The sequence below is a fragment of the Lissotriton helveticus genome, chromosome 5_1, assembly GCF_964261635.1.
Source record: "Lissotriton helveticus chromosome 5_1, aLisHel1.1, whole genome shotgun sequence".
Classification (NCBI taxonomy): Eukaryota; Metazoa; Chordata; class Amphibia; order Caudata; family Salamandridae; genus Lissotriton; species Lissotriton helveticus.
The window spans coordinates 1,374,687,880-1,374,711,522 of NC_136065.1; the positions used below are offsets into that span (position 1 = coordinate 1,374,687,880).

The 23,643-nt window shown below is 49.9% G+C and overlaps 1 protein-coding gene across 1 annotated transcript in view; it reads left to right on the forward strand.

The window, feature by feature from the left end:
• LOC144753631 (uncharacterized) overlaps positions 1 to 23,643 on the forward strand; it is a 463,125-nt gene that overhangs the window by 154,277 nt on the left and 285,205 nt on the right. The window contains exon 3 of the mRNA XM_078641257.1: positions 10,111 to 10,186. Coding sequence (XP_078497383.1) covers positions 10,111 to 10,186 — 76 coding nt within the window. The remainder of the gene's footprint in view (positions 1 to 10,110; positions 10,187 to 23,643) is intronic.

Here is a 23,643-nt window from a genome sequence, read left to right on the forward strand (position 1 = left end):
GCTCCACCCGGAAAGGGGCGGGAGTATAAGACATGATCACGTGATCTGGAAGGGGATCAGCAAAGGCTGCACTGTCCGGGCGTCGACCCACCATGCCGGGTGGCTTATATGGCGGGCGGGGCAGCGAGGGGCTGCCTGCGCTGGATTGCCCGTAAGATAACCCACTAAAACGTCATACTTTTGTTGTATGAAAATAAACCTGCAGCAGTTCTTTACCCATAACAATGTGTCCTGTGTAATCATTATATGGGCAAATGTATATATGCAAGGAGGAGCGGATGACGGTGTGGGCACTATGTACTCCGTTCCTGACCTTCCTGTTTCCTTTCCTGTGTCTGCTGGTTTCCCTGGTGTTCCCCTTTCCAAGACCCGGTTCTGCCTTCTCTTCATTGGTAATTCCCGATTCCTAGAACCTGGCTCTCTCCCTGCCCCTGTGCTCCTCCTCCTCTGGGGCTCCTGCTATTTCTGCCTGGTAACCCCAGAGTGCAATGGCTCGCAACCAGTCGCGGCTCCTCAAGGGAGTGTGGCTGGGGAGGGGCAGGATGCGGGATAGTAAACTCCGGCATTTGGCCGAAACGAGTTAAGTACATAAATAAATAAATAATTAAAACAAATTACATTGCGCGCGCTGCAACCCAATCAGCAGTGCAACGCGCGCAATGTAATTAGTTTTATTTATTTATGTATTTAACTCTGTTTGGCCGTATGCCGGAGTTTACTACCCCCTACCCTGCCCCTCCCCCGCCCCGCAGCACTCCCTCGAGGAGCTCGCAACTGACTCTGCTGCTGTGTCTCCTTGCTCTCTGTGCAATCCTCCAGCTATATTCCATGCTTGCCTTTGATTTCAGTTTTCATTGTTGTCTGAGTCTAAGTTCCTGTTCTGATTAGTTATTTGTCTCTGTTGCCTCTTTCTTGTTTATCCTGCCTCTTTGTTTGCCTTGACCCTGATTCTGATTCCACACATCCAGACCGGTCTTGTATATGCAGATTCCTTGTCCTGTATTCCTATATTTCTGTCCTGGCTGAATATTCCTGTTCGTGTGCTGAATTTCAGTATACACAGTATTGTGTATTCCGGTCCTGTGCCTGATCCTTATTCCAGTCCAGGTTTTCTAGCGCCCAGTTCTGCGATCCTTCGCCTGTTCTCCTTTTTCTTCATGTGTGGTTCTATTAAATCCTGGTTTTCATTGCTTCCAAGGATGCCAGTTAGATTGCAATGCTTGTGCCTTTGGCACAGAGAACCATAGGATCTGCTGGGTGTCTCCCTGAACTCTGCGAAATTAATCTGCTCCTCGCCTTCTTGTAAGATCTTTTTCTCATCACAGAGAAATCACTTCCAAAGAGCAGACAGACTATACATTATGACACTTTACCGATAGTTTCCCTGCTTTTACCTTCCTGTTTGTACTTGTGATATCTTGATAGTTTACCCTGCAGACTTCCTGTTCCCCATTCACAGCCTGTTCCGACCGGCTTCTGCCCGGTTTCCCTCAAAGAATGCAGGTATTCTCTTGTTCATATTTTGCACCTTTCCTAATAAAACTTTGTTCCTACATAGTTCAAGCACCCCGCTGCGTTGCCTTGTCCTAAAATCAGCTAGTGTTCCTGACAGTTTGTCCCGAACTAGGTATTCGTCAGGTGCAACAGGACCTGCAGTTTTCACAGCAGTACTGCAGGATAAGACATGGACTTCAGCTATTTGCAGCGAGGCGGGGTTTACTTACAGTGCTCATGGTCAGCGACTGGCTGCCGCCCCCCCCCCCCAATCCGGCACCCAACACCCAGAAACGTGGACATGAAACTTCTTTACTTTTTGGAAGGCGGGGACTAGTCCCCCGGCCGTATTTATTAATATATGAAATTAAAAAAGGTTTTAATTGCATGGTCAACAATTATACAAAAATCAGCAGGACATTAGATACAAATATCGTCAACAAGTTTGAGAGGCTAACCTTAACATAACTCTAATACATGTTGTTTCCTAACCGAATCTAACATCCTCATCTTGATTTCTGTACATTTCTGGCCATATGGCAAGGTCGCTAACCGGTGTCAGGTCCTACAAGCTGCGCCTCACCTAGAGCTGTGCGCATGCGCAGTCGTGCCCCGGGAATTGCCCGGTCTACGCCGTGAACTCCATTTACCCACTAAAGGAGGGCCCTTACTCTGCGCCATCTGGTGACGTCATGAGTATACGCGCGCGGGGTGGCTACCAGCCTAAGGAAAGCGTGACTACTCCGACCCGCGCCCCTTTGAAGCATCAATTACTTTGCCCCTGGAGTTCTAGGAGTGGCCCAAAGGCCCCTCCCCCTGGGCGGGAACCTCCATAGGATGATGCCCGCCCCCTCAGACCTTAAATATGTGCTCACCGGTCATGACCTTACCGCATGCCCCATACCTAATAAATACGACGACCTATGGAAAAATTCTAAAGGACAGCTACACTGGCTAATAAATAACAGCATCAACGTAAAGCTACAAAGGGAAAAAAGGCCTAAACACACTTGGCATCAAAGCAAAAGCACTTCACACACAGTTTGCTAAAAAAGGGGAAAAAATTCCTAAACCAAATCACATCATCAAAATATACCGACCCGATCAAGTTCTATTATGCATGTAAAATATGTTAATCGTATACTAGCAAAATTACGCTCAACCAGAGATAATGAAGCCACAAGACTTTTTGTTCCAGGGATGGTGGGTGGGAAAACAAAGAAGCCCCGAGCGCGGGGCACACCGTGCTGTGAGGGAGCGTCCAGGGACAAGGGGGTCTCCTGGGCGCTCCCCGCCTCTTTATTCCTGAGGGGCCAGGCGGGGGGGCAACGCCCCCCGCCCCACCCCTCCAGTAGCCCGTCCCCCCTGACCCGGACCTTCTACACTGGTATCCGGGTCAGGGAGGTCGCCGGCCAATCGGTGGTGGGTCGCGCCCAAGGGCCCGCCCCCACCACCGAGAGGCACACAAGGGGGAAGGGGGGGAAGCGGTCGCCGCGCCGCCATGCGTGCGGGGGGGCCGAGGGCCCCCCCTTTTCACATGGTCAGCGACTGGCTGCCGCCCCCCCCCCCCAATCCGGCACCCAACACCCAGAAACGTGGACATGAAACTTCTTTACTTTTTGGAAGGCGGGGGCTAGTCCCCCGGCCGTATTTATTAATATATGAAATTAAAAAAGGTTTTAATTGCATGGTCAACAATTATACAAAAATCAGCAGGACATTAGATACAAATATCGTCAACAAGTTTGAGAGGCTAACCTTAACATAACTCTAATACATGTTGTTTCCTAACCGAATCTAAATCCTCATCTTGATTTCTGTACATTTCTGGCCATATGGCAAGGTCGCTAACCGGTGTCAGGTCCTACAAGCTGCGCCTCACCTAGAGCCGTGCGCATGCGCAGTCGTGCCCCGGGAATTGCCCGGTCTACGCCGTGAACTCCATTTACCCACTAAAGGAGGGCCCTTACTCTGCGCCATCCGGTGACGTCATGAGTATACGCGCGCGGGGTGGCTACCAGCCTAAGGAAAGCGTGACTACTCCGACCCGCGCCCCTTTGAAGCATCAATTACCTTGCCCCTGGAGTTCTAGGAGTGGCCCAAAGGCCCCTCCCCCTGGGCGGGAACCTCCATAGGATGATGCCCGCCCCCTCAGACCTTAAATATGTGCTCACCGGTCATGACCTTACCGCCACAGGCCAGCATTGTTAACCGACGATCTGGCCTCCCCCTCTAAACCCTATCTTAGGAACGCTCCTGCTTGGCAAATCCCTCCAACCAGGCCCAGATATTGTCAGACCACAAGACATTCCCTGCTCCATTCAAGTGAACTCCATCCCCTAAGTAATACCGTTCCCCCCAGATACACCCATGAGGTATCGTTTGCAAAAGGGGGGCTCGAAACAGCTTGTCCAACTGTGAGTTGATCCTCTTTACCGAGTGATTCAACGCTCTGACCGAATCCCCCCCCCGCCACTGCCATCGGGGTATGAGTTGCGACCATACTACCGTGCAACCCGGGCAGGTCCTGGCTATCCACCCCGCAGTTGAGATAATCTCTTCAATCAGAATGCGCCTTCCCAGTTTGGCCAAATCATTCTCCCCCAGGTGAAGTATCACCACTGACGGGGGGGATTGCCGGCGCGCCAACAGTCCCTGGAAGAAGTCCCTAAGCTGGTTGAGACATAAACCCCCTCTCCCGAAGAATGAGATGTCAAACCCCAGTTGTGCAGCCCTTTTCTTACGGTCACCTGAAATAAAAACACATTCAGCCCTTCTCACATAGGAGTGACCCACAATCCAAACAATTTTCCTGGGTTTATCCTGATCGTTGGTCCAAGCCGGTGTAGGTCGTTGCTGCCCGATGGCAAATTCCTCCCCTGCGTAACAGGTCTGAGAAACTGCAAGAAAGCGGAAACAAACCAGGCGTGAGCACCATCTAATCACAACATGTCAATTCCTACATATCGTTTGTAGCATTCTGAGGACCACCTCCCAATTTTCTTCACTCTCTCAACTGGGAGGCCCCCTGCTACCGCCTCTGTTGCTGCCCCAATTCTAAAGGAATGAGAGCCAAACTCTTTAGGGTCAAGACCTGTTTTTCTGACCACCAGCTCCAATACCCTCCTGAACTGATATTTGGTCAAGGGGGTACCGTCGGCGTGACAGAGCAGTGCCCTGCCCGCTGCGCCCACCGGCAGCCCATGAAATAATTCCACGTGCCTCACTGGGCAGCAAGGATTGGCAGGGGCCCGGTGGAGCACTATGGTGTGACCCCGTGACTCCTGGTCAGTCTTTGACTTCTGAATGGTCACCCACATGGTGTCCTCCTGTATCCTTACACCCGCCCTTTGTACGCCGCCCTGTAGGTCTGACTTGGACCCTGCCACTAGTTCACTAATTCTCAGTGCCCCATAGAATGCCAAGGAGAATGCTGCCTTGAAAAGAAGTACCTCCCACTCCGAGCTACAAACAGTGTCCAGCGCGCCCAGTAAAGCCGTCAGCCGTGCTAACCCGATGGGCCTTCTCTTATCTTTATGATGTCCTTGTAACCGGCGCCAACCCCTCAAAGCCTTACGCACCATAAAGGTGTTAGTGGGATCACGCAAGCCCCTAGCTTGGGCAAAGAATGATACCGCTGCCCTATGCCTGTTTGCAGCTGCCACTGAGCGTCCTTCCTTATGCATCCATTCTAAATAGGCCGCAAAGCCATCCTCCTGCGCCCATAGCACCTCCCATTGCTGCCCCAAGAAAGCACAGTAAGACAAAAACGCCCCTTCATAAGCCGTCTTGGTCCTGGGGGCTAAGCTAGCAACCACGAGGTCCTGTAATCTGGGGCACCAATCTGCCAAAGCACTGCTGGGAAGTGTGCTGGCGAGGGGTCGGCTGTAGGAAGATGTTCCCTGAAAACCTGCATTTTGAAGCGAGAGAGGGAGTCAGCTGCATTGTTCAGAATACCAGGGACATGCTTGGCCTTAAAAACTACATTCCATCTTAAGCACTGCAACACAATTTCTTTTATCAAACGAAGTATGAAAGGACATCGTGCCCCCTGCTGGTTTATACACTCCACTACTGTCATGTTGTCTGACCAAAACACCACTGATTGATTACATAGGTGTTCGGGCCAGACCTTCAATGCCACCCATATTGGGAAGAGTTCCAGGAAGCCAATATTAGTGGTCAGACCCCATGTTCTCCATACCTCCGGCCACCGTTGAGCGACCCACTTGTCCCCTAGGATGGCGCCAAAGCCCACACTACCAGCGGCGTCTGTCCATAGGCCCAACTCCGCTGATGTTGTGGGAGGGCCGGGCCAGACCACCCTGCCATTAAAAACCTCCAGGAATGCCATCCATATAAGCATATCCTGGCGAATCTCAGACGACAGCCTAGTGCGGTGATGTTTCTCCCTTAACCCCTTCATTGCTTGGGCGATGGAGCGAGAGAAAGGGCGAGCCATGGGGATGACCCTCAGTGCGAAGTTCAGTTGCCCTACCACCTCCTGTAATTGCTGCAAGGTGACCTTATCTTTGCGTAGGCATAAACGTAGCGCTGTTTTGAATTTGTCCACTTTGTCCCTGGGCAATCTAAAACATCCCTCCACCGAATCAATCTCAATGCCGAGGAATTCCAAGCAGGTGGTCGGGCCAACAGTCTTCCCGGGCGCAAGCGGGACACCAAAAGCCCGCATAAGCACGCAAAATTCCTGCAATGCCCATGCACACTCCTGAGATCCCGCTGTACCCAGGAAGAGGAAATCATCCAAATAATGCATGACCTGCTGGTGGCCCGTCGCTTGTCTCATGGCCCATTCAAGAAAAGAGCTAAACATCTCAAAGTATGCACATGATATAGAACAACCCATGGGCATGCATTTATCCATGTAGAACCTATCCCCAAACGTAAAACCCAGGAGATGTTGATCCGCTGGGTGTACCGGGAGGAGACGGAAGGCTGATTCAATGTCTGACTTTGCCATCAACGCCCCGGGCCCCATGGCCTGTAATAAGTTAACAGCCTGGTCAAAAGAGGCGTACTTAACACTACAAATACCCTCGTCAATGGCATCATTCAGTGACGCGCCTCTAGGTGCTGACAGGTTGTGGATCAATCTGAATTGCCCCTTCTCTTTTTTAGGGACGACTCCTAATGGTGAACACACAAAATTGGGTACCGGCACCTCAGTAAAAGGGCCAGCTATCCTGCCTAAAGACAACTCCTTCTCAATTTTGGCGGCCACCACAGCTGGATTGTGTTTAACTGATAACTGATTCTTACAGTGTGCGCTGCCTGTGTATCCTGCCGCAGGGATCCTGAAGCCTTTGGAGAAACCTTCTTGGAGTAGGGTGGCCGATGTGTGGTCCGGGTATCTATTTAACCATGGTATCATTGCTAACACATCCACGGGCGTGGGGGTGCCTAACTGGTTTGTCTTACAGTGGCTTTCCCCTTCCCCTCTGTCCCGTGTTCCCATGCTTGGACCTGCAGGATGTTTCTGGATGAGAGGGGTGACCACAGGAGGAACATGCGTGTCTAAACTTACAAGCGCCCGGGGCCCTTGTGCAGGTGCGCCTATTAAAGTCCCAGCACACCCCCTTTTTCTCTGCCCCACCGGCCCTAGACCTCCCAGGTACCTCACTAGTTTGGGGGGGCCAAAAGGGCTGTTGGGGTCTCGCGGAGAACACCCTGACCGAACCGGAAAACTGAGGGGGGGGGGTGAATTATCGGAGAACTGCTTATGCCATGACATGGAGTCCACTGTATCCCATGCTAATGATCGATTGAATTCTAATGCTTTCCTGAAATTCAAATCGTACCCCTTCCACGCATCCCCAGAATACTGTTCACTCCACCCCACAATCCTGCTCTGGTAGCATGCCAATGGTGCCTGTAAATCTGGAGGTCGTTCGGCCTTGATAGCCGTGAATACAGCAAAAGCCTTGATCCAGTTGAGCAGTGTTTCCTCAACCCTAAATCTAGCACACTGAGCCCTCCATTCACTTGGGTGCATCCACTCCTTCAGTGTCTTAGCATGCTCCATTTCCCTATTATCCAATAACAATGAATAAATATACACATATTTATCTGCCCAAATCATCTCCCTCACAGTCTGCGACACATGTTGCGCTAAATTCTCACTCCTGGAAGGTAGAGCACCATCCCCCAAGAGCGGCAATGCCACCTCCTTACCATGTGCGGGCCCCGGGGCCGGCTGCCCACTAGCTCCGTTCTGCTGGGCAAGACTGGAACCTGCAAGGGGAGAAGATACGGGCACTGCGACACTGTCGGCTACTGCCGCCGATTTAATCTTTTCCACAAACCTCGCTGCCTCCACTGCATGATCCGCAGACGTCGGGAAAGCACCCCCCTTCTGTAGCCACGGCATCAAGGCCGTTATCTGAGACACCAATTCAGGGGGCATTGAATCTAAACTCCCCGCCGGGACAGCAGGCGCCACTGGGTCCTGGCATGATAAATCCAACAAACAGCAGCCTACTCTCCTAGTGTCATGACAGGTCAACCTTGTGTACCTTTCAGATGGAGGGTGACCAGGGGGCTTTCAGCACCATGCAACGGCGACCGCAACACTACCGGCTTATCCGGCTATGTAAGGGGTGAGTAAACCTAATGTAGACCCACCCGGCGGTCACCAGGAGCGATGAATGCCAGCCCCCCGTACCCCTCTTACCGACCAGTCCTGCGTACTCGCCGGCGATATCGGTCTGCGATCACGCCCCACACCAGGCTGCGCGCTGACAGTCCTTACGTCCCCTCTGTGAGTGAATTGCACCAAATAGTGTCGTTAAAAAATGCCTGGAATAGAGAAATGTATTAACACCGTGTGATAAAAGCAGGAGCAGACTTAGGAAAGCCCAGTTTAAATACAGTGGAGGCTTGAACCCCCCCGTTAACCTTTCTGGTGATGTGCACCACTAAAATTACGTTGTATCAGCAGTCAATAAAATAACACTCCCTCTAGGCCAGAAAAATTCTGAAAGAACATTGAATTTACTTCTTACCCACAATTGCACCCTTTGTTCAAAGTCACCAATATCAAAATACTTAATGTAAGCCAATATCAGATTACTCAATGCAAAACAGTCATGAAAAACAATTATTGAATGTTACTTCGCTTTTTTCTTTCAAAACAGTCATGAAAAAAAAACAGTTATCCAATGTCACTTCGCTTTTTCCTTACAATTGCACGTTATCATAGGGGGTCTCCCATCCAGGTGCTGCCCTGGTCGACCCTGCTTCACTTCCCTGCACAGTAGCACGTTCTAAACTGCCCTGTGACCACAAGCGTGAGAAAATGGAAGGCGCAAATCGGGGAGACAAGTCTATTATTCAAACTGCCCGCTCCGTTCCTTATTATTACTACGGGGCCCTGTTTTACCCGTATTTGCCTAACCGCTGCACTACGGTAACGAGTCAGCCTTCTCCTCTCACCCGGCCGCTCACCACTACACCGGCTGGCCGATGCACCGTCTCTGGAGCACCCGCCCCCCCGCACGATACCTTATGGAGCCTCGAGCGGCCCGCACCACACTCCCCCACCGATCCGGACACTGGCGCCGCGAGTTCCCCGACGGGTCTCCTCTCACACCCCCGCTTTGAAAAACCGGCTGGCTCCACGCGGCGGCGACCCTTCCGATCAGCGAGGCTCCGCTGGCTCCACGCGGCGGCGACCCTTCCTATCAACGAGGCTCCGAAACCGCTCGTTCTGGACACGGCGCCAACCTGAAAAAGAAAGAGAAAATTACAAAAACAAAGAAGCCCCGAGCGCGGGGCACACCGTGCTGTGAGGAAGCGTCCAGGGACAAGGGGGTCTCCTGGGCGCTCCCCGCCTCTTTATTCCTGAGGGGCCAGGCGGGGGGGCAACGCCCCCCCGCTCCACCCCTCCAGTAGCCCGTCCCCCCTGACCCGGACCTTCTACACTGGTATCTGGGTCAGGGAGGTCGCCGGCCAATCGGTGGTGGGTCGCGCCCAAGGGCCCGCCCCCACCACCGAGAGGCACACAAGGGGGACGGGGGGGAAGCGGTCGCCGCGCCGCCATGCGTGCGGGGGGGCCGAGGGCCCCCCTTTTCATATGGCATCGCCTGCAAAGGGCGACCGCTCTAGGGGCACCATATGCAGGTTAAGCCCAGGACAGCAGCTCTCACAGCACCTCCTTTAAGGTGAGACAGGGACTTCAATTCGCAAAAACATTAACTGCTGATGTGGTAAGAGCTGCGGCTACCACCCCATCATCCGTAAAATGAGGCATGCACGACAGTTCTCATTTCAAGTCTAGCAGCATGAGACCAAGTCACACACCACAGTACCACCTGCAGGTTGACTTTGGAATTGCAGTGTTCCCTGAACCACTAGTAGACTGAATGGAGACTGCAGGCCCAATGACACCAGCTGTAGGTTGAGCCAGGAAGAGCATATATCATAGCCTCTCCTATAAGGTGCAGCAGTTAAAGCAGCTCTGCAAGCACTCATACAGGAAGTGCTGAGGGTGCAGTTTCTTTGAAATTAGGGTAAGTGGGATGTTGTTTCTTTTCTCTTTTAGCTGCTTGGATTTCTTGAACTCACACACCCTGTGCTTTCTTCATACCCTCTCCCCAGGACCGAATGACCTTCATCATCAGTGAAGTGGATGAGCTGAACGAGCAGTCAGAAGGAAGTGGCGACAGTGATTCAGGTTGGTGAGTGATCTCCTGTCACCATCATGTATCCACCCTGCAGCATAGCTGCACCCACTATCTCACTACCAATAGTCCCTTCCTGAGTGGAGTTGCACTCATCCTCTCACTATCATGTGCCCTCTTACACTGAGCCTGCTCTCACCCACTTACTGTCATGCGTTCCTTCTACAGCCCATACTGTCATGTGTACAGCTGCACTCACCATTTCACTATCATGGGTCCCTCCCGTAGTGAAGCCACACAGATCTCTCACTCTCATGTGTCCCTTCCACGGTGAACACTGTCATATGGTCATCCATAAGTATATACTCACTGTCGCTTGGCCTTTGCTCAGTCAAGTTGTACTCATTCTCTCACTATTTTGGGTCCCTCGCCTAGAGATCTTGCACTCACCCTGTCACTATGATGGGATCCTTCACAGTGCACACTGCCATGTGTCTGTCCTGAAGCATGGCTACACTCACTGTCACATGTCCCTCTTACAGAGACGCTGCACTCACCATCTCGTTATCATGGGTCGGGCATACAGTGAAGGTGCAGCCACTCTCTTTCAAGCTGCATTCACCTTCTCACTGTTATCTGTCTCTACCTCAGTGACGCTGCACTCACCCTTTCACTGTCATGGGTCCCTACCTCAATGAAGCTGCACTGTTACTGCTGAATCTGCTGTTACTATCATGGGTCCCTCACTCAGTGAAGCTGCACTCACCCTGTTACTATCATGGGTCCCTCACTCAGTGAAGCTGCACTCACCCTTTCACTATCATGGGTCCCTCATTCAATAAAGCTGCACTCACCCTGTTACTATCATGGGTCCCTCACTCAGTGAAGCTGCACTCACCCTGTTACTATCATGGGTCCCTCACTCAGTGAAGCTGTACTCACCCTTTCACTATCATGGGTCCCTCACTCAGTGAAGCTGCACTCCCTCTGTTACTATCATGGGTCCTAGACTCAGTGAAGCTGTACTCACCCTTTCACTGTCATGGGTCCCTACCTCAGTGAAGCTGCACTGTTACTGCTGAATCTGCTGTTACTATCACGGGTCCCTCACTCCGTGAAGCTGCACTCACAATCTTACTATCATGGGTCCCACACTCAGTGAAGCTGCACTCACCCTGTTACTATCATGGGTCCCTCACTCAGTGAAGCTGCACTCACCCTTTCACTATCACGGGTCCCTCACTCAGTGAAGCTGCACTCCCTCTGTTACTATCCTGGGTCCTAGACTCAGTGACGCTGCACTCACCCTTTCACTATCATGAGCCCCTCACTCAGTGAAGCTGCACTCACCCTGTCACTATCATGGGTCCCTCACTCAGTGAAGCTGTACTCACCCTTTCACTATCATGGGTTCCTCACTCAGTGAAGCTGCACTCACCCTGTCACTATCATGGGTCCCTCACTCAGTGAAGCTGTACTCGCCCTTTCACTATCATGGGTTCCTCACTCAGTGAAGCTGCCCTCACCCTGTTACTATCACGGGTCCCTCACAGAGTGATCTGCACTCACCCTGTCACTATCATGAGCCCCTCACTCAGTGAAGCTGCACTCACCCTTTCACTCTCATGGGGCCTTACTCATTGGAGCTGTACTTACCCTCTCACTATCATGGGTTCCTCACTCAGTGAAGCTGCACTCACCCTTTCACTATCATGGGTCCCTCACTCAGTGAAGCTGCACTCACCCTTTCACTATCATGGGGCCTTACTCATTGGAGCTGTACTTACCCTCTCACTATCATGGGTTCCTCACTCAGTGAAGCTGCACTCACCCTTTCACTATCATGGGTCCCTCACTCAGTGAAGCTGCACTCACCCTTTCACTATCATGGGGCCTTACTCATTGGAGCTGTACTTACCCTCTCACTATCATGGGTTCCTCACTCAGTGAAGCTGCACTCACCCTTTCACTATCATGGGTCCCTCACTCAGTGAAGCTGCACTCCCTCTGTTACTATCATGGGGCCTTACTCATTGGAGCTGTACTTACCCTCTCACTATCATGGGTTCCTCACTCAGTGAAGCTGCACTCACCCTTTCACTATCATGGGTCCCTCACTCAGTGAAGCTGCACTCCCTCTGTTACTATCATGGGGCCTTACTCATTGGAGCTGTACTTACCCTCTCACTATCATGGGTTCCTCACTCAGTGAAGCTGCACTCACCCTTTCACTATCATGGGTCCCTCACTCAGTGACGCTGCACTCCCTCTGTTACTATCATGGGTTCCTCACTCAGTGAAGCTGCCCTCACCCTGTTACTATCACGGGTCCCTCACAGAGTGATCTGCACTCACCCTGTCACTATCATGAGCCCCTCACTCAGTGAAGCTGCACTCACCCTTTCACTCTCATGGGGCCTTACTCATTGGAGCTGTACTTACCCTCTCACTATCATGGGTTCCTCACTCAGTGAAGCTGCACTCACCCTTTCACTATCATGGGCCCCTCACTCAGTGAAGCTGCCCTCACCCTGTTACTATCACGGGTCCCTCACAGAGTGATCTGCACTCACCCTGTCACTATCATGAGCCCCGCACTCAGTGAAGCTGCACTCACCCTTTCACTATCATGGGGCCTTACTCATTGGAGCTGTACTTACCCTCTCACTATCATGGGTTCCTCACTCAGTGAAGCTGCACTCACCCTTTCACTATCATGGGTCCCTCACTCAGTGAAGCTGCACTCACCCTTTCACTATCATGGGGCCTTACTCATTGGAGCTGTACTTACCCTCTCACTATCATGGGTTCCTCACTCAGTGAAGCTGCACTCACCCTTTCACTATCATGGGTCCCTCACTCAGTGAAGCTGCACTCCCTCTGTTACTATCATGGGTTCCTCACTCAGTGAAGCTGCCCTCACCCTGTTACTATCACGGGTCCCTCACAGAGTGATCTGCACTCACCCTGTCACTATCATGAGCCCCTCACTCAGTGAAGCTGCACTCACCCTTTCACTCTCATGGGGCCTTACTCATTGGAGCTGTACTTACCCTCTCACTATCATGGGTTCCTTACTCAGTGAAGCTGCACTCACCCTTTCACTATCATGGGGCCTTACTCATTGGAGCTGTACTTACCCTCTCACTATCATGGGTTCCTCACTCAGTGAAGCTGCACTCACCCTTTCACTATCATGGGCCCCTCACTCAGTGAAGCTGCCCTCACCCTGTTACTATCACGGGTCCCTCACAGAGTGATCTGCACTCACCCTGTCACTATCATGAGCCCCTCACTCAGTGAAGCTGCACTCACCCTTTCACTCTCATGGGGCCTTACTCATTGGAGCTGTACTTACCCTCTCACTATCATGGGTTCCTCACTCAGTGAAGCTGCACTCACCCTTTCACTATCATGGGGCCTTACTCATTGGAGCTGTACTTACCCTCTCACTATCATGGGTTCCTCACTCAGTGAAGCTGCACTCACCCTTTCACTATCATGGGCCCCTCACTCAGTGAAGCTGCCCTCACCCTGTTACTATCACGAGTCCCTCACAGAGTGATCTGCACTCACCCTGTCACTATCATGAGCCCCTCACTCAGTGAAGCTGCACTCACCCTTTCACTATCATGGGTCCCTCACTCAGTGAAGCTGCACTCACCCTTTCACTATCATGGGGCCTTACTCATTGGAGCTGTACTTACCCTCTCACTATCATGGGTTCCTCACTCAGTGAAGCTGCACTCACCCTTTCACTATCATGGGTCCCTCACTCAGTGAAGCTGCACTCACCCTTTCACTATCATGGGGCCTTACTCATTGGAGCTGTACTTACCCTCTCACTATCATGGGTTCCTCACTCAGTGAAGCTGCACTCACCCTTTCACTATCATGGGTCCCTCACTCAGTGAAGCTGCACTCACCCTTTCACTATCATGGGTCCCTCACTCAGTGAAGCTGCACTCACCCTTTCACTATCATGGGGCCTTACTCATTGGAGCTGTACTTACCCTCTCACTATCATGGGTTCCTCACTCAGTGAAGCTGCACTCACCCTTTCACTATCATGGGTCCCTCACTCAGTGAAGCTGCACTCACCCTTTCACTATCATGGGGCCTTACTCATTGGAGCTGTACTTACCCTCTCACTATCATGGGTTCCTCACTCAGTGAAGCTGCACTCACCCTTTCACTATCATGGGTCCCTCACTCAGTGAAGCTGCACTCCCTCTGTTACTATCATGGGTTCCTCACTCAGTGAAGCTGCCCTCACCCTGTTACTATCACGGGTCCCTCACAGAGTGATCTGCACTCACCCTGTCACTATCATGAGCCCCTCACTCAGTGAAGCTGCACTCACCCTTTCACTCTCATGGGGCCTTACTCATTGGAGCTGTACTTACCCTCTCACTATCATGGGTTCCTCACTCAGTGAAGCTGCACTCACCCTTTCACTATCATGGGGCCTTAATCATTGGAGCTGTACTTACCCTCTCACTATCATGGGTTCCTCACTCAGTGAAGCTGCACTCACCCTTTCACTATCATGGGCCCCTCACTCAGTGAAGCTGCCCTCACCCTGTTACTATCACGGGTCCCTCACAGAGTGATCTGCACTCACCCTGTCACTATCATGAGCCCCTCACTCAGTGAAGCTGCACTCACCCTTTCACTCTCATGGGGCCTTACTCATTGGAGCTGTACTTACCCTCTCACTATCATGGGTTCCTCACTCAGTGAAGCTGCACTCACCCTTTCACTATCATGGGGCCTTACTCATTGGAGCTGTACTTACCCTCTCACTATCATGGGTTCCTCACTCAGTGAAGCTGCACTCACCCTTTCACTATCATGGGTCCCTCACTCAGTGAAGCTGCACTCACCCTTTCACTATCATGGGGCCTTACTCATTGGAGCTGTACTTACCCTCTCACTATCATGGGTTCCTCACTCAGTGAAGCTGCACTCACCCTTTCACTATCATGGGTCCCTCACTCAGTGAAGCTGCACTCACCCTTTCACTATCATGGGTCCCTCACTCGGTAAAGCTGCACTCACCCGCTATCGTGGGCCCTTCACTCAGTGATGCTGCGGTCAGGGGCATAGCTTCAAGGGGGTGTTTGTGGTGTTACACCCCCTGATCAATGCATCTGTAGTAAATAGTTGGGTACAGATGCTTTTAGTCGAGTATGGTGAGGTGTTTGTCGCATTTCACTTGGGATTTTTACTTAAACCTGCAGAAAAAAACACACACACCCCTGTCTATCATTTAAAGTTATAAGTACCCCTCACAATCCGGACTCCTCTCTCGTCCTACTGTTCCGTTCCATCTAATATTCAGGGATAGCAATATGTGTTATCTGTATTGTAACATAGGAAAAGCTCACTTATATTGTTGCAGATAATCTCAGCGACACACTGCTATTTCTCACATGTGATGTCCTGTTTAGATCTAAAGGGAACTTTTATATGGATGTTGCATGGTGTTGAAAAACAAACAACGTTTGTCTGCAAAATGTCTGCAATAGACTCTTACACATCAGTTGTATTATTAAAAACAAATTAGAGCAAAATGGCATTTAAAACAATCTGTGTTTAAGAATCATTCATGGTCATCAGGGCAGGACTGTGTGGAGAAAAGGGCTGATGTATCAGCGGGCCCTCTGAAAGGCTGGGGCCCTGGGCCAGAGACCACTTTGCCCATGCCTTTAAACCTCCCTGGCTCTCACTTTTATGAGACTCTGATGAATACAGCAACACTCACCCTCACCGTCTCTTGGTATCTCTCACTGAAAGTACACTCACTCTCATATTATAGTGGCTCTCTCACAATGAAATGAAAACCTCTCTCTCTCTCTCTCTCTCTCTCTCTCTCTCTCTCAACCTTTCACTATCACGGGTCTCTCTCTTTGCGGAGCTATACTACAGTGAACTTCATCTCATCTTCAGGCTCTTTCCCTAGAAGCTACGATTGTGTGAGTATGGATCGGGTATAGATTCACATATCTTGTGTACTCTTGCCATCTAGTGGTTCGATGTGGAATAAGTAAAAAAAAAAAAAACAAGTTGCAGAGATCAAGAGAGGGAGATTATTTTTACCAAAAAGTAGAATTCTGCGCTGATAGAAGTACTCGTCCGAACGGGTAATACATTTAAAAAAACAAACATTTTCAGTCCATAAGCATTACTAGGTTTAATACTGGTAATGTCATCAGAAATGTTGCACACTGAGATTCCCAAAATGGGGAGTTGTACACAGGGCTTTAAGTGGGATGAAAAAACCAACAAGGGAACCAACAATGGACAACATGACCACCCTCAAGATCGCCACCCGGGAACACCACCAACTGATCCGCGCCACCAAGAAAAATGCTTTCAAGGACCGGCTGGACAACAACGCACACAACTGTAAGGAACTCTTCAACATCGTGAAAGAGCTCTCCAACCCCAACGCCGGAAACAACGACATTACCCCATCGCAAGACCTCTGCAACTCCCTCGCCTCCTACTTCCACAACAAGATCGCGGAAATACACAACAGCTTCAGCATCCAACCGACGCACGCCACCGCCGCAGCAACGCCACCCACCGCCACCCTCCTCGCCTGGACTCCAATCAGCACCGAAGACACCATCCGCACAATGAACTCCGTCCACTCCGGATCGCCGACCGACCCCTGCCCTCACCACGTCTTCAACAAAGCCGACGCTGTCATCGCACCCCACCTGCGGGACATTATCAACACCTCCTTCGACACCGCCACCTTCCCTGAGAGCTGGAAGCACGCCGAACTCAGCGCTCTACTCAAGAAACCAACAGCGGACCCCACCGAACTCAAGAATTTCCGTCCCATCTCACTCCTCCCGTTCCCGGCCAAAGTCATCGTAAAGACCGTCAACAAACAGCTGGCCGCCTTCCTCGAGACGAATGGATCCCTCGACCCCTCACAGTCTGGCTTCCGAGCCAACCACAGCACCGAGACCGCCCTCATCGCCGCCACAGATGACATCCGAACCCTGATGGACAACGGAGAAACAGCGGCCCTCATCCTCCTGGACCTCTCCGCGGCTTTCGACACTGTCTGCCACCGCACCCTAGTGCAACGCCTCGGCAACATCGGAATCCAGGAGAAGGCACTGGAATGGATCACCTCCTTCCTCGACGGAAGAACACAGAGAGTCCGCCTACCACCGTACAAGTCAGAGGCCACCAAAGTCATCTGCGGCGTCCCTCAAGGATCCTCGTTGAGTCCCACCCTCTTCAACGTCTACATGACCCCCCTCGCGGCCATCGCACGCCAACACAACCTCAAGATAATCTCCTACGCCGACGACACCCAGCTGATCCTCTCCCTGACCAACGACCCAGCCGCCGCCAGAGCCAACCTGCACGAAGGGATGAGAGAGGTAGCCGATTGGATGACGACCAGCCGCCTGAAACTGAACTCAGACAAGACGGAGGTCCTCATCCTGGGCTCCTCGCCCTCTGCCTGGGACGACTCCTGGTGGCCCCCCGCCCTGGGCACCGCACCCAAACCAACGGACCACGCACGCAACCTGGGCTTCATCCTGGACTCCTCCCTCTCCATGACCAGACAAGTCAACGCCGTCTCCTCGTCATGCTTCAACATCCTGCGCATGCTACGGAAGATCTTCTGGTGGATCCCCACCGAGACCAGGAAGACTGTCACCCAGGCCCTCGTCACCAGCCGACTGGACTACGGCAACGCCCTCTACGCCGGAACCACCGCCAAGCTCCAGAAGAGACTCCAGCGGATCCAGAACGCCTCAGCCAGACTCATCCTCGACATCCCACGAAACAGCCACATCTCCGGACATCTGAGAGACCTGCACTGGCTCCCCGTCAACAAGAGAATCACCTTCCGTCTCCTCACCCACGCACACAAAGCCCTACACGACCAAGGCCCGATCTACCTCAACAACCGAATCAACTTCTACGTTCCCAAGCGCCACCTCAGATCAACCAGCCACGCACTCGCCGCCGTCCCCCGCATCCGGAGAGCGACAACAGGAGGAAGGTCCTTCTCCTACCTGGCCGCCAAGACCTGGAACTCCCTCCCGACCGACCTGCGCCTGACCCAAGACCACCTCTCCTTCAGGAAGAAGCTCAAGACCTGGCTATTCGAGCAGTAACGGCACCCCCCCTCCTAGCGCCTTGAGACCCTACGGGTGAGTAGTGCGCTCTATAAATGTCTTGATTGATTGATTGAAAAACCGAGGGGTCTCTCAAAGGGGCGTGGCCAATATAATTAAGGGCATGGCTTAAAAACACATAAGCTAAAAATCTATGCTTAGCATAGTGTGCCCTCCGACTTGTATTTTGCTGTTTCTGTCATTGAATCCAGACATATGATACAATAAGTAACATCATACCTACAAGTCAGGACTATTGGCTTTGTCAATGGTTGTTAGTTGCATAAGATAAATAAGCAACAACTAGCCCTGGTGACACCACGACAATGTTGTTGCTCCTGAGTTTCAAAAAGGGAAGGGCAATCCAGAGAAAAAATTACTCTCTTTAAAGGATTTCCCTTCCCCTACAATGCTCACCCGGCATGAGGTCATGCCGTAACTTCGTCACTAGTGAGAAGTGAGCAGTGTGAAAACGTTCACATCCATGTGCCTGCAGACACTGCAGTCCGGAAAAAACGGACCATCTGTGCCAGGGCACAAAATAGAGCCTGATAGAGACCCTTTTCGAGGCCCCCTTTAAAAAACTGCCGGTGCTCAGCACCAATGAGACTCGGCCCACTTAAAGCCCTGGTTGTACATGCTGTCCTAGTCCGCAGTGTGGGAAGACAGTACCCAAGTGCTTTTTTTAAATTTTCTCTTTTTTTTCCTCCTTCATCCTGAAGAGGTTTTGAATGTTCCGTTCCCTTTCCCACTCTGGACAGGTATTTTCTCGAGTCTTTTACTGCGTCACATCTCCAACCGTGTCCTGGGAGGAAAAGGACCGGTGAGGAGTTTGAGAATTCTCACAATCTTGTACGTTTGTTTGCGTCCACAATTCTTAAAGTTAGCTTTGCCTTGAACTGTCGACTCTCCACCCCGTGCGTGTGGTTCACTGCTATATAACTGTACACAGTTGTGGCATAAAGTTACTCCGAAGTACATGCTCTTACACCTGGATACCTTGCTGATGTGAATATTGCCACTTTTTGGCCATAAAGTTCGGTTTTGTGAATCAGGTCCGGAGTGCCCGCCGCCAGGGATTGTAAGGTGAAAAGCACTCCTAAAACCATCTAGGATTTGTATAATTCCTCAGATCTGTTCTCCTTCACATTCCTTCGACATATCAGCTGCTGTTTTATTCACCATTTCACGGGAGACGTTAGCACTTGTATTATAATTATTTTTTTATTTTAAATGTGGGGTTCAAAACTGTTTTGACTTTTACAAGTGCTTCAAATAACAGGTGTTAGAATTATCCACCTTAATAATAATCAGTTTATTAGCCAAATGCTTTACCAGGCACCAATGGAGCCATTGCTCATACAGAACCTCTTAAGGTATGCAACCTTTACCTCCATCCCACATACTCAGGGCTAGAAAGAATGTGGGGCCAGATTTACAAAGACATTTTGTGATCGCAGCGCCTTGAGACCTTCACAGGTGTGTAGCCATGCTATACAAACCCTGATTGATTGATTGAAAGCCTGCATTTTGCAAAACCACAGTTTCTGAAACCTGAAAGTGGCAATTATACTGTGTCAAGCCCCTACTGCAATTTAGAAACATGTTAACAAATTGCAAAATGGGTTCAGAACCGCCCCAGTTCTAGCGGGTGGGCCGGGTGGGCCAGGCCCACCCAAACATGAGCCCAGCCCACCCAAACATGAACCTTGGCCCTTGCAGTGATGCCAAGAAGGCCAACGGAAAATGGCCACTGGAATTTAAAACATTCTCTGAACGTTATTCTTTTTCTTTTTTTAGGAGTTGCGTGAATGGGCCTGGCCTCTTTCTCACAGGCACCCACAATCACCCATCTCCTTTTAGAAAGGTGGGCTGTGTCCCTGCCCACTCATGCAGGTACAATAGGGGCATGGCGAAGGGGACACATTTTTTCTTTGCCACTGGATCCTGCTGCGTGGATATTTCATTCTTTTCAGCGCTGGTGAAGAAGAGTTCGAACGGAGCAGGTAAGAGAATGTGTGGCAATTGTTCTGTTTTTTTAATCTGTGAGGGCCCAGCAAGACACATACTTTGCGTGCCGTGTATATTTCATTTAAATCATTTGTATCTTTATCATGACTGGCTCTGCCAAGGATGCATGGCAACTATTAAAATGTCCAGATAACTGTGGTGATTATTATCTGGATCATTACTTGCAGTTCAGAAGTTACAATCCTAGTTAGAAGGTGATTTTACTAATGTTTTTTACTGGCAATAAAGAAAATAGAGCCGGGTGGTGGGTGATATGGGGCCGGAGCCCAAGGTCAGCTGTGAGATAAGGTGCATGGTAGAGGGATGGTAGAAAATTGATAATCAGGCCTGGAAGGGAGTGTGCAGCCGAGTCCGGGGTGAGGTGGAAGTACCACTGAAGACAGATTCTCTCCAAAGGCTGGCAACGAGGGAATCTGAGTTGTGTTACTTGCCTGATACTATCACCTCAGAAACCTCCTCCTCCCATCAAAGGGACCTTACATGGGGAAAGGAACACTTTTTGAGAGTGTTAATGATTAGAAAGAGATTTGGAAAACATTTGTTTTACTGGGCCTTGTAAGACTCAGGAGAGATACAGGAGGGCCCTGAAGTAAGCATGGCTAGATATATGGGCCCATCTCTAGGGGTGGGTGGGACAACAAATTAACAGGAAGAGTCAAGGCAGTTGAGCCAAATGTTTGGCTTGGGTAAAAAACCCTGGCAACAAGACGAGAACTGAAAAAGTTTGCATTGTAAATTGTACAACATACCGCCAGTGAAAACTCTTCAATATTAAAAAAGTCCTTTCTTAAATGTTGAAGAGATTTTCCAGAGGGGTACCAGCACTTCTCTGGAGCAAATAGGTACTCTCCATAGAGAGTACCAGCACTTCTAAGGTGCAAATAGGTTCTCTGAAATGAGAGTGCTGCATGTTCTCAGGAGCAAATAGTTACTCTGAATAGAGAGTACTGACACTTCTCTGGGGCAAATAGATGCTCCAAATAGAAAGTAGCAGTATTTCTCTGAAGCAGATAAGTATTCCGAATACAGAGCTCTTGCACTTCTGGATTTCCATTTAAAGCACTGGGTAAACATGATTCTTGAGCTCTTACAATGCATCTTAGTCCTAATTTGCAGCCCTGCTATTTCTGCATTAAGAATCACTAAAGTCCTTTACATTACGTTTAAACTGTGACTTGTAGTACTCCTGCTTTGCTCTCTTGAATACTGCCTCCGGGCTGATTCTTGCCCTACTGTTTTTGAACTTTTAAATACTCACATGTTGTTAAAACTCACTCACAGTTCACTCACTTCACATCAATCAGGATTCTTGCCTCCAGTGCGGTTTCTGTATTAATTAAATTTGAACTAAAAGGCAAGCCTGTTATGTGCACCCTACTTGTGGCTTAGATTCTTAGTGCAGATGAAGCACTATTATTGTATACTAAATCAAACAGAAAAGGTGTGTTGTACCATGCACAGCTAGAACACATGTATTTGAAAGTGCACTCTTATGTGATGATGAATAAAGGAGGCTCAGGGAAATAAAGATTTGGCTAGGATCACAAAATTGGGTCATGCATGGAAGCCAGGATTGATCCCAGGTTTTGTAGTTTCACATTGTGCAATTCAGTCAATAGATGGGTGTTTTGTTCTCCTATTTTGCATTACAGATTAATGCTTTATCTTTCATACTTGGCATGTGACATTAGAGCCTAGGCAGCAGGTAGAAGCCAAATGAAAGCTAGGCTTATTTTGGGGCATGAGGGTCCAAGAGGACCTTGAGCTGAACCAGGCATCTGGCTCAAGCCTTCAGTGGCTTTCCATCTCTATCCATCTCTACTAGAAGGTGGCCCTGGGCCTTCATCCAGACCCTCCAAATTCCTCACACCCATTCGTGGGGAAATACCCAAAGAGGTAAATCACCAGTCATCCCCTTCTACCACATGCAAGAGTACAGTTTTTTCTATTCATACGTCCTTCATTTCACTCTTCCTGCTTGCTCTCTTCCTCTGCCTCTCTCTCAAATGTCTAGTATCGTAGCCAGGGTTTCGTGGCCCTAGTAAAGGCTGGCTGCTACTTGATGTGTCAACAACATCCCTACTTAAGCTGTGAAAGCAGTGTTGAACGGGGGCGTCTTGATACCACTGCCTAGAGGCATTGTATTATTGAATAACATTGTGCTTTGTACAAATGTCTTAAAGTTAAAATGGCAACAGTATCTGGTGAAAGGATTAAGATACCCCTCTTTTGCACCTAGGTGGATGCATAATATATATATTTATATTTATACTGGCTGCCTATAACTCCCTGGACATTCTAATGTATTGGCAGGATCATCTGTTGCTGCTAGATGGACCCAAAGCCATCGATCTACCTGCCTATATGCCCGTAACCATGCAATAGTTTCACAGTCTATTCTGGCTGCCTCTAATGGGTGTACTACTTTGGATCGCTTGTCATCGCTACTGGAACTCAAGATTATTTGCCATGGCTAACTATATACCATTCAGGCCTATTGGGTGTTCTTCTGTCAAACTGGGAGGTAATATAGAGCTATACCAAGACTACCGTTCTCGAGCATGTGGTGGATCGCTCATCTGTTGTAGCTAGGTGGATCTTAAGGTAACCTGCTCAGTCACTAACTACAAAAATTTATGTAATTTGCACATATTCCATGTCATTCTCTTCTCCTTGTTAGTAAACATCTACTTGCAATTAACTAATAAAACATAACAGCATCACTCTGATCACTCATGCACAATACTGAAACACTCTCCAAGTAGGCCACACTGCGATGCATCACTCTTATAACTAATCCTCAAACAGACTAATTTTGGAAACCATGGGCAACTAAAACGCAGGATATTGTATTGTGGCTGGAAAAGACTCAAAACAAATGGATTCTTTGTTGGAAGAAAACAAATCCACCAGAGACGGTAATGAGCAACCATACCTTAGACAGTTTTAGTCCCCATGAATCATAGAGAGCTGTGCGCAGTTCAACAAGCCTCCAAAATGCAAATGTGGAATGCCTTGGATTGAGGGACAGAGCTGAAATAGTTCCCATATAACGCACATTCAATTCATTGCCTGTGCAGCACTGCACCCTCATTCGTGGATTTATAATTCAAGATTCTTATTTTAAATGCAACATGCAACTCATGGCAGATTTCCCATGAATGACCAGGGTCCGTTCTGTGTGTCCAGATAATTTCATTAAACCAAAGCTATCCATGGCTGCAATTGTATGCTGCTTATTGAGGAATTTTCGAGTTTTTAATTACACCTCAAGTATTGTTTTTTAAAAATGTTTAATCATCGTAGGGACACTATTGTGAATT